Here is a 12,606-nt window from a genome sequence, read left to right as displayed (position 1 = left end):
TACATATGTGGTTGCACAAAACAACTTTAAAAGGCAGGGACTTCAAGACAGTATCTCTCCATTGCAAAACAAATTGGTTTAATGTTGGTCAATTCTAAAAATAGTATTGCTGCCATAGGTTTCATGCCTTAGGTATTGTCTGAGGCACAAAGTATTGATTATTCCTCCAAGTATTCTTATTTAAGTGCAGCCCTACTAATATCTGCATATGGTAATGTAAAAGGACAACCTGTTATCAAATAATAGTAGTACTGGTGATCTGAATTGGATATCTACATCTTTTACAAATGGACACACCTGTTGTACTTCTGAAAGTGGGAACTTTGTGAGTTAAAATCACACAAATTATTAAGTATTTTCATGTCACAGCAAATGAACATACATAGCTAAGTTCAAATTTATTTAATTCAACTTGACTACTAATACAAAATAATGAATATTCCCACACGTTCCCTAACTTATTGAGGATTAGATTTTAACCCCTAATCTCATTCTGAGCCAGGTTAAAATTCCATATTACAGTTTTCTGTAATTCAGTGTTGTTGTGCCTGACTTTATACTTCCTTATACTTCCTCTTTGCCAGAAAAGAATTAACTTTCCAACAAAGAGATGCTGACCAGATGATAGAGGCAAGTTAAAAAATTAAGGAAAATGAACACTACAGAAGGGATTTATATCAAATATACTTTTATTAAGTTTAAATAATGGATTCCTTTGCCCTTGTCCAGAAGTTCCAAATGTTTGGGTGATACATAGTTTCATAGTAATAGAAGCAGGAGTAGGCCATTTGGCCCGTCAAGCCTGCTTTGCCATTCATCAAGATTGTGGCTGATCTACCCATCGTCTCAGCTCCTCCTACCTGCATTATCCCCATAACCCTTAATTCCCCCACCATGCAAAAACCCATCCAACTGTGTCTTCAATAGATTTAATGAAGCTGCTTCGATTGCTTCCTTGGGCAGAGAATTCCATAGATTCACTACTCTTTAGGAAAGGCAGTTTCTCCTCATCTGTCCTAAACCTACTCTCCCTAATCTTTAGGCCATGTCCCCTAGTTGAAGCTTCACCCACCAATAGAGGCAGGCAAACTGTTTCCATCTTATCTAACCCTTGCAGAATGTTATATGTCTCTATAAAATCCCCTCTCATTCTTCTAAATTCTAGTGAGTGTAGTCCCAGGTGGCTCAACCACTCATCTCCAGAATCAGGTGAACCTCCTCTAAAGCCAGTATATCCTTCCTCAGGTGAGGAGACCAGAACTGCGCACAACATCTTGTACAATTGCAGCAGAATCCCCCTGCACTTGAATTCAATCTGGCAGCAGAAGTGAGTACTGCAGATGCTGGACATTAGAGTAAAGATTAGAGTGGTGCTGGAAAAGCACAGCAGGTCAGCCAACATCTGAGCAGGAAAATGGATGTTTTGGGCAAAAGCCCTGATGAAGGACTTTTGCCCAAAACGTCGATTTTCCTGTTCCTTGGATGTTGCCTGACCTGCTGTGTTTTTCCAGCACCATTCTAATCTTGACTTAAATTCAATCCCTCTAGCAATGAAAGTCAATATTCTGTTTGCCTTCCTGATTACCTATTGCACCTGCAAATCAACTTTCAGTGATTCATGTATGAGCACTCCTAAGTTCCTCTGCACAACAGCATTTTGAAATCATTCACCATTTAAATAATTTATCAGGGACCTCGAAGTGAAGGAGCCATTAGGAGGTAGTGACCATAATATAATAAGCTTCAATCTGCAATTTGAAAGGGAGAGGGTACAATCTGTAGTGACAACATTTCAGTTGAATAAAGGGAACTATGGAGCTATGAGGGAGGAGCTAGCCAAATTTCAATGGTGCAATACCCTAGCAGGGATGGCAGTGGAGGAAAAATGGCAGATATTTCTGGGTATAATGCAGAAGGTGCAGGATCAGTTCATTCCAAAAAGGAAGAAAGATCCTATGAGGAGGCAGGGCTGGCCGTGGCTGACGAGGGAAGTTAAGAAACATATAAAGTTAAAAGAGAAAAAGTATATCATAGCAAAGATAAGTGGGAAAACGGAGGACTGGGAAGCTTTTAAAGGACAACAGAGGATTACTAAGAAGGAAATACGCACAGAAAAAATGAGGTATGAAGGTAAACTGGCCAAAATTATAAAGGAGGATAGTAAAAGCCTTTTTAGGTATGTGAAAGGGAAAAAAATGGTTAAGACTAAAATTGGGTCCTTGAAGACAGAAACAGGGGAATTATATAACGGGGAACAAAAAAATGGCAGAAGAGTTGAATTGGTACTTCAGATCTGTGTTCACTGGGGAAGACACAAGCAATCTCCCAGAGGTAACAGTGGCTGAAGGACCTGAACTGAAGGGAATTTATATTTGCCAGGAATTGGTGTTGGAGAGACTGTTAGGTCTGAAGGCTGATAAGTCCCCAGGGCCTGATGGTCTACATCCCAGGGTACTAAAGGAGGTGGCTCTAGAAATCGTGGATGCGTTGGTTATTATTTTCCAGAGTTCGATAGATTCAGCATCAGTTCCTGCAGATTGGAGGGTGCCTAATGTACCACTTTTCAAGAAAGGAGCGAGAGAGAAAGCAGGAAATTATAGACCAGTTAGTCTGACCTCTGGTGGGAAAGATGTGAAGTCAATTATAAAGGATGAAATTATGACACATCTGGATAGCAGTAACAGGATAGGTCAGAGTCAGCATGGATTTATGAAGGAGAAGTCATGCTTGACTAATCTTCTGGAATTTTTTGAGGATGTAACTCTGAAGATGGACAAGGGGGACCCAGTGGATGTAGTGTACCTGGACTTTCAGAAAGCCTTTGATAAAGTCCCACATAGGAGGTGAGCAAAATTAGGGTGCATGGTATTGGGGGCAAAGTACTAACTTGGACTGAAAATTGGTTGGCTGACAAGAAACAAAGAGTAGTGATAAACGGCTCCCTTTTGGAATAGCAGTTGGTGGCCAGTGGGGTACCGCAGGGATCAGTGCTGGGACAGCAGCTTTTTACAATATATATTAATGATATAGGAGATGGTATTAATAGTAACATTAGCAAATTTGCTGATGGTACAAAGCTGGGTGGCAGGGTGAAAGGTGAGGAGGATGTTAGGAGATTACAGGGTGGCCTGGGCAGGTTAGGTGAGTGGACAGATGCATGGCAGATGCAGTTTAATGTGGATAACTGTATGGTTATTCACTTTGGTGGCAAGAACAGGAAGGCAGATTACTACCTAAATGGAGTTAAGTTAGGTAAAGGGGCAGTACAAAGAGATCTGGGTGTTCTTGTACACCAGTCAATGAAGGCAAGCATGCAGGTACAGTAGGTGGTGAAGAAAGCTAATAGCATGCTGAACTTTATAACAAGAGGGATTGAGTATAGAAGCAAAGAAGTTCTTCTGCAGCTGTACAGGGCCCTGGTGAGACCGCACCTGGAATATTGTGTGCAATTCTTGTCTCCAAATTTGAGGAAAGACATTTTGGCTATTGAGGGAGTACAGCGTAGATTCACGAGGTCAATTCCTGGAATGGCGGGACTATCTTATGTTGAAAGACTGGAGCGACTGGGCTTGTGTACCCTGGAGTTTAGAAGACAGAGGGGATCGATTGATATGTATAAGATTATTAAAGGATTGGACACTCTGGAGGCAGGAAACATGTTTCCGCTGATGGGCGAGTCCCGAACCAGAGGACACAGCTTTAAAAATAAAGGGTAGGCCATTTAGGACAGAGATGAGGAGAAACATCTTCACCCAGAGAGTGGTGGGTGTATGGAATACGCTGCCCCAGAAGGCAATGGAGACCCAGTCTCTGTATTTTTTAAGAAAGAGTTGGATAGAGCTCTCAAGGATAGTGGAATAAAGGGTTATGGAAATAAGGCAGGAACAGGATACTGATTAAGGATGATCAGCCATGATCATATTGAATGGTGGTGCAGGCTCGAAGGGCAGAATGGCCTACTCCTGCATCTATTGTCTATTGTCCAATACTCTGACCTACTATTTTTACTTCCAAAATGGATAACCTCACATTTACCAACATGGAACTCCATCTGGCAGACCCTTGCCCATTCAGTTAACTGATCTATATCTCTCTGCAGACCCACATCCTCTGCACAGTTTGCCTTTCCACTCAATTCAGGTGTCATCAGCAAACTCAGATACGTTACACTTGGTCTCCTCTTCCAGATCATTTACATATATTATGAACAGTTGCGGGCCCAACAGCAACTCCTGCGACACCCTGCTCACCATTGATCTCCAACCAGAAGAACACGCATTTATTCCAACTCTCTGCTTTCTATTGGTTAACCAATCCTCTACCCATGCTAGTGCATTCCCTCAACTCCATGCGTTCTTATTTTACGGATGAGTCTTTTATGCAGGACCTTATCAAACACCTTCTGGAAATCCAAGTTTACAACATCCACCTGTTCCCCTCCATCCAACACGCTTGTTACATCCTCAAAGAACTCCAGTAAGTTTGTCAAACATGACCTCCCCTTTCTGAATCCATGCTGTGTCTGCCTGATGGAACCCTTTCCATCCAGACATCTTACTATTTCATCTTTAGTGATAACCTCCAGCATTTTCCTGACTGCAGGTTAAAGCTAACTGGCCTATAGTTACCTGCCTTTTGCCTACACCCTTCTTTAAACAGTGGCGTGACATTTGCTGTCTTTCAGTCTACAAGGTCCTGCACGGAGTCTAGTTAACTTAATTAACACTAAGTCATCTACTATAACTTGCACCATTTCTTTCAGCACCCTGAGGTGCATTCCATCAGGACCAGGGGACTTATTTACCTTTAGACCCTCAAGTTTGCTCAACACTACCCCTTTACTGATAACATCTGAATTCAGGTCCTTCCCTCCCATCATATCGTTCACATTATTTTTTTCACCTGTTAGACACATCTTTCACTTTGAAGCCTGACACAAATAGTTATTCAAGGCCTCGGCCGTTTCAGCACTACCCAAAATTAATTCCCCTTCCTCATCCTGAAGGGATCTATATCCTTTTAAGATACAAAGTCTTGTCAACTAGGTTTCCTGGTTGAAAACTGCTTGCTTAAATAATACTTGTCCTTCATCTATAGAACATAGAATATTACAGCACAGTACAGGCCCTTCGGCCCTCAATGTTGCACCGACCTATCATACCAATCTGAAGCCTATCTAACATACACTATTCCATGTACATCCATATGATTGTCCAATGACGACTTAAATGTACTTAAAGTTGGCGAATCTATTACCGTTGCAGGCAAAGCATTCCATACCCTTACCACTCTCTGAGTAAAGATATATCTATCACCCCTCAATTTAAAGCTATGCTCCCTCGTGTTCGCCATCACCATTCTTGGAAAAAGGCTCTCCCTGTCCACCCTATCTAACTCTCTGATTATCTTATATGTCTCTATTAAGTCACCTCTCAACCTTCTTCTTTCTAACGAAAACAGCCTCAAGTCCCTCAGCCTTTCCTCGTAAGACCTTCCCTCCATACCAGGCAACATCCTAGCAAATCTCCTCTGCACCCTTTCCAAAGCTTCCACATCCTTCTTATAATGCGGTGACCAGAACCGTACACAATATTCCAAGTGCGGCCGCGCTAGAATTTTGTACAGCTGTAGCATAACCTCATGGTTCCGGAACTCGATCCCTCGATTATAAAAAGCTAAAACACTGTATGCCTTCTTAACAACCCTGTCAACCTGGGTGGCAACTTTCAAGGATCTGTGTACGGACACCGAGGTCTTTCTGCTCATCTACACTACCAAGAATCTTACCATTAGCCCAGTACTTTCAATTTGATTGGAGTAACCTGAATGCAATCACCTCACAATTGTCCGCATTAAACTCCATTTGACACCCCTCAGCCCAGCTCTGCACCTTATCTATGTCTCTCTGTAACCTACAACATCCCTCGTCACTATCCACAACTCCACCGATCTTAGTGTCGTCTGCAAATTTACTAACCCACCCTTCCACACCCTTGTCCGGGTCGTTTATGAAAATGACGAACAGCAGTGGACTCAACACCGACCCTTGCAGTACACCACTGGTAACTGACTCCAGAATGAACATTTCCCATCAACCACCACCCTCTGTCTTCTTTCAGCAAGCCAATTACTGATCCAAACTGCTATATCTCCCACAATCCCATTCCTCCGCATTTTGTACAATAGCCTACTCTGGGGAACCTTATCGAACGCCTTGCTGAAATCCATATACACCATATCAACCGGTTTACTCTCATTTACCTGTTTGGTCACCTTCTCAAAGAACACAACAAGGTTTGTGAGGCATGATCTACCCTTCACAAAACCGTGCTGACTATCCCTAATCAAATTATTTTTTTCTAGATGATTATAAATCCTAACTCTTACAACCTTTTCCAACACTTTACCAACAAGTGAAGTAAGGCTCACTGGTCTATAACTATCAGGATTGTCTCTACTCCTCTTCTTGAACAGCGGAACCACATTTATTATCCTCCAGTCTTCTGGCACTATTCCTGTAGACAATGACGATTTAAAGATCAATGCCAATAGCTTGGCAATCTCCTCCCTGGCTTCCCAGAAGATCCTAGGATAAATCCCATTCGGACCAGGGGACTTATCTATTTTCACACTCTGCAGGATTTCCAATACGTCATACTTGTGAACCTCAATCACACCTAGTTTAGTAGCCTGTATCTCAGTAATCTCCTCGACAACACTGTCATTTTCTAGAGTGAATACTGCTGAAAAATATTCATTTAGTGCTTCCCCTATCTCCTCTGACTCCACACACAACTTCCCACTACTATCCTTGAATGGCCCTAATCTTATTCTTGTATTTTATTCCTTAAATACCTATAGAAAGCCTTAGGGTTTACCCTGATCCTATCCGCCAACAACTTCTCATGTCTCCGCCTGGCTCTTCTGAGATCTGTCTTTAGGTCTTTCCTAGCTACCTTGTAACCCTCAAGCACCCTAACTGAGCCTTCACGTCTCATCTTAACATAAGCTGCCTTCTTCTTCTTGACCAGAGATTCCACTTCCTTCGTAAACCACAGCTCCCGTGCTTGCTCTACAGCTTCCTCCCTGCCTGACAGGTACATACTTCTCTCGGACACACAGTAGCTTTTCCTTGAATAAGCTCCACATTTCTAATGTGCCTATCCTCTCCAGCTTCCTTCTCCATGCTATGCTTCCTAAATCTTGCCTAATCACATCGTAATTGCCTTTCCCCCAGCTGTAACTCCTACCCAGTGGTATACACCTATCCCTTTCTATCACTAAAGTAAACATAACAGAATTGCGATCGCTATCACCAAAGTGCTCACCTGCTTCCAAGTGTAACACCTAGCCGGGCTCATTACCCAGTACCCAATCTAATGTGGCTTCGCCCCTTGTTGGCCTGTCTACATACTATGTCAGGAAGCCCTCCTGCACACACTGGACAAAAACTGACCCATCAATAGTACTCATACTATAGCGTTCCCAGTCAATATTTGGAAAGTTGAAGTTCCCCCATGACAACTACCCTGTTTCTCTCACTCCTATCGAGAATCATCTTTGCTTTCCTTTCCTCTACATCTCTGGAACTATTCAGAGACCTATACAAAACTCCCAACAGGGTGACCTCTCCTTTCCTGTTTCTAACTTCAGCCCATACTACCTCAGTTGACGAGTCCCCAAATATCCTTTCTGCAACTGTAATACTGTCCTTGACCAACAATGCCACACCTCCCCCTCTTTTACCATCTTCTCTGTTCTTACTGAAACTCTAAATCCTGGAACCTGCAACAACCATTCCTGTCCCTGCTCTAACCATGTCTCCGAAATGGCCACAACATCGAAGTCCCAGGTACCAACCCATGCTGCAAGTTCACCCACTTTATTCTGGATGCTCCTGGCATTGAAGTAGACACACTCCAAACCAACGTCTTGTTTGCCGGTGCCATCTTGCGTCTCTGAAATTTGATTTTGGACCTCCCTACTCTCAACCTTTTCGAAACTTGAACTACAATTTTGGTTCCCATCCCCCTGCTGGATTACTTTAAACCCACCCCAATAGCCTTAGTAAATTTCCCCCCCAGGATATTGGTACTTTTTTGGTTCAGATGAAGACAATCCTGCTTGTCGAGGTCCCACCTACCCCAGAAAGAGCCCCAATTATCCAAGAATCCAAAACCCTCCCTCCTGCACCATCCCTGTAGCCACGTGTTCAACTCCTCTCTCTCCCTGTTCCTTCCTTCACTATCTTCATTCAGTTTGCGTTACACAGAATGGACTTTAGCAATTCGCCTGCATATAAATGTCAATCTTAATAATTCCAAATGCAGTTTGAAAGCTTCCAGGAGCAGCTGATGAAGGAAACTATTTCCAATTAAAAATAACAATGAAAAATAGACAGGATTTGTCTATCAATAAATCCTATCTGTATGTCATTTCCACTTAGGAAACTTAACCAGGAACATATCTTTGTGACAAAAAATTATTTTAAATAAATTAAGGAAGACAGTTGAGAAATAGGAATAGAATTTAAAAAAAGCTTAGACAGAGTAACATGTAAAGCCCAACTTGTTAAAAATGTTAAGGCTTCAAACCAACTTCTTACTCCTAACAAATACACATCCATTAGATTGCTATTCTTTACAATAATAATGTCATAACCACTACCGAATGCATCTTCCTCTTCAAAAAATCTCATTGGGCCATAACAGGAATTCACTTTTCTCTTTTTACAGACCACACTTCACAAACTAAAACCAATACAAAATGCACAGAAGCAAAACTCATTTGCTTCATTTCTGTTCATTTCAATGTGAATTAATTGGTCGACTGGAATTCTCTTCTCTACCACCATCAACTCTATCTGTGAGTAACAATCAACTTTCCAAATGTGCAGTACTAAATAAAACTGGGCTGATCACTGAAAGCCAGAAACTGTTCCAAATTTGGCAAAAACAAACATCAATCATAAAGAGACTGTTTCCTTTAAGACAGTATAAATGCCAGATCATTGAGCTATTAATTTCAACTTGACACACAAACCTTATGTAGTTTATACTCAACATATCTCCTAAAACTGCTGGGAACGTCTCCTGAACAGTTAAACTAATTGAGCATGCTGCTGATGTTCCTATAGTACATCTTGTCTAAGCCTGTATGCATCAGGTTGTTAGTAAATAAATCCAGAAAAATAATTTTAACTGAATGGTCCAGCTAGGCAATATTTCCAGCTATATGAATTGTTGTAAAATACAAATGTCACCCTTAGTTGCAGAATCAGGAGAACCCACCCAACAGAACAGCTGACTGAAGCCATTTAATGATAAATTAATGTTAGGTAATTGATATACTCAGGCTATAGCAAGGAAAGTAAAAGTACTATTTTGTGTCTAAATGATTCCGCCTGTTGTGAAAATCAAACTGCTTGCATGAGAAGCAGTGCTAAGGCACTAGCTTCAGCAAATAACTTTGAACAGTATGTGCAAGACAGAGAGTCAGAAAGTTTACCACCTATTATGCAGACCTATTTTCCATGCTTAAATTCCCTTTTCAATAGTGTAGAAATAATTACTTTGAAAATGGACTGTGTGACCCTACTAATAAAACTTAGTTCACTACTTTCATTTTGAAACGCAGCTCTTGTAGTTTGCAAAATGCACACAGGGGAGACAAAAAGAAAGACCAGCTATCGCATTACGCGTACGGTACATACAGAAACAAAAATCTTACCTGTGGTGGTGAACTGCTGGCACCTAGAGAAGTGACAGAAGGTACAGATGGCGTGGGTGGTGAGAACTGGCTGCCAACCAAAGACGGGAAACGGGTCGAGGGAAACAAATCTATAATTAAGTAGTTCAGTTTTAGTATCATTCACAACCTGCAATATCCCATGCACTCACATATTTCTACAGAAGTAGTTTCGATGCAATGTGACCTTGGATAACAGTTATACCTGTATTACTTTGGGGGGGGAAAGTCCCATGTAAATGTCATACTTTGCAACATTGAAAAGAGAAAAAAGAATGTTGCAAAACCAAACTCTTCCACATGAACATGCAACTTACAGAATCAGCCATGAAGAAGAGAAAATTTTATTCCTGTAACACAACTGACAAAAAGCCACAGGAGGAGTAAGAAAAAAAAAGTGGGCCATTTGGCCCATGAAGTCAGCTTCACCATTCAATGAAATCAGAACTGATAATCCTCAGATTCACTTTCCTGCCTTTTTCCCAACAAGCTTTGATTTCCTTACTGATTAAAAAAATTGTCCACCTCACCCTCGAATATTCTTAACAACCCAGCCTCTTGCATCTCTCTGCAGTAAAGAATTCCACAGAATCTGAGAAAATAATTTCATCATTCCCCTTCAATGAGTACTCATTTATTCCGAGATTATGCCTTCTGCTTCTAGACTCTCCTACAAGCAGGAGCAACCTCTCCATATCTACAAGTCTCTAAGAGTCATGTCTGTTTCAATAAGGTCGCTTCTGATTCTTCTAAATTCCAATGAGCACCAGCCCAACATTCTAAACCTCCCTTCATTAGAAAATCCCTCCATATCAGAGGTCAATCTAATTAATCTTCTTTGAACTGCCTCCAATGCTAGTATATCTTTCCTGAGATAAGGGGACCAGAATTGTTCGCAGTATTCTAACTATGGTCTTCTAGGAGAAAGTGAGGACTGCAGATGCTGGAGATCAGAGCTGAAAATGTGTTGCTGGAAAAGTGCAGCAGGTCAGGCAGCATCCAAGGAGCAAGAGAGTCGACGTTTCGGGCATGAGCCTTCTTGTGAAGAAGAATTCATGCCCGAAACGTCGATTCTCCTGCTCCTTGGATGCTGCCTGACCTGCTGCGCTTTTCCAGCAACACATTTTCAGCTCTAACTATGGTCTGACTAGCTAACTTGCATAATTTTAACAGGAGTTTCCTATTTTTATACTCCTTTCTTCCTATTATATGCTAATTTTTTGCGATTCATGCAAAAAGGATTCAAAATCCCTCTCTGCTGCAGCCTCTGCAGTCTTTCCCTATTTAAAATTATATTCATCTCCTCTATTCTTCCAAACAAAATGCATTATCTCACATTTTACCAATTCATATTTATTGATCCAGACTTTTGCTACTCACATCTATATCCCTCTGCAGTCATTGTGTGTCATTCCCACCTATTTTTGAGTGATCCTTAAATATGGAAATAGAAACTTTGGTTCCCCTATCCAAGTCATACACTATATACTGCAAATAACTGTGGCCTCAGTACTGAACCCTGTGGCTCTCTAATAGTTACAGACTGCTGTCTGAAAATGCCCCCCTTTATCTCAATTCTCTTAACTATTAGTTTGCCAATCTGCTGTCCATGCTTAAAATACCCCAAACACCGAACGTCCTTTAGAAATCCAAGTAGATTGCATCTACTGGCTTCCCCTTTGTCTATCCTGTTTGTAACCTCCTCAAATAATTCTAATAACTTTGTCAGGTATGATTCCCCCTTCATGAAGCCAACAGCAGGAAGGACTTTGTAACTTTTCCAAAGTATCTGAACATTTTGTAACCTCTGCCCCCACTGAAGCAAAGTCAGTAAGGCAAACTTAAATTGGTAGTCAAAGTGGGAACTTGCACAACCAAGTAAACTTAACGTGGAATGTATCATCATCACAAAACCAGCTTTGGTGCAGGACTGAGTTATCTCTGAATAATTAATCACTAATTTGATTAAGTATGACAGGAATAAACTATATTCTGTTTAATTACGGTTAGTTGTTAAATATTTTCTGTACACAACAAACCATAAGGCCAGACAAAAGTTAAGATTTATTGTTTTATTGCTATTTTATAATTCAAGCCAATGTAAACCTAGCTTGATAGATCTGTAAAGGCTCAGAAGCAGACACAACTATAACACAAAGACATGGTGATGTTTCAAAATGGTAACTTAGAATAAAGTCGTTTGAGAACCATCAGGTTACTCTCTCATTACAGAGTGCAGGTGACACGATTAACTGAAGGATCATCACGTCTCAGGCAAAGGGCAAGGTTGAGAAAGCAGGACCTTCATGCTAGTACAGAAAGTGAACCTACACTGCTGGCATCACACTGCATTGCAAACCAACTGTACAGGCAACTGGGCTAACCATTTGTTATAGATGTATCTATAATACATTGTATGGTCATTTTGAACTTTCATTTTAGACATTAACAGTTATTGTGGCATTACACATGGCTGTCACAGTGAAGGAGGCACATTGTTCTCCAAAATCAATCAGATGTATCAATTCATGATAGTTAATCATTAGGAGGTGACATTACATACTCTAAGCAAGTACATTAATTCTTCACTGGTGCCAATTTATTTTGGTAAAAGTATAAAGGGCTGATCTTATAAAATTATTGGCATTCCAAAAATTGAATGAGGAAATTGCAGAAAGTGATATTAGTAAGATGACCAGTACTTTTAAAGAAAGCAATTAGACATTGACTTCCTAGGCAATCCAAGTCTGACCAGGGATATTGGCGAGCAAGGGTCAATAAGGGCTGTATTTTAGTCAATCAATGCACAAAAAGGAATATCAAAGACAGGCAAGAGACTGGTGCCTGGTCAAACAATGT

General features: G+C 41.0%; 1 protein-coding gene across 2 annotated transcripts in view; it reads right to left on the bottom strand.

Annotated features, from left to right (window-relative positions):
- The window catches only part of mlxip (MLX interacting protein), a 118,859-nt gene that overhangs the window by 48,968 nt on the left and 57,285 nt on the right, over window positions 1-12,606 (bottom strand). For both annotated transcript variants that reach the window (XM_060843641.1, XM_060843642.1), the window contains exon 8: window positions 9,730-9,839. In XM_060843641.1, the coding sequence (XP_060699624.1) occupies window positions 9,730-9,839 (110 nt within the window). The remainder of the gene's footprint in view (window positions 1-9,729; window positions 9,840-12,606) is intronic.

The sequence above is a fragment of the Hemiscyllium ocellatum genome, chromosome 24 (genome assembly GCF_020745735.1).
Source record: "Hemiscyllium ocellatum isolate sHemOce1 chromosome 24, sHemOce1.pat.X.cur, whole genome shotgun sequence".
In the NCBI taxonomy this organism is placed as follows: domain Eukaryota; kingdom Metazoa; phylum Chordata; class Chondrichthyes; order Orectolobiformes; family Hemiscylliidae; genus Hemiscyllium; species Hemiscyllium ocellatum.
The sequence above is the reverse complement of the archived record's forward strand: the minus strand, read 5'-3'. Positions and strand labels throughout refer to the sequence as shown.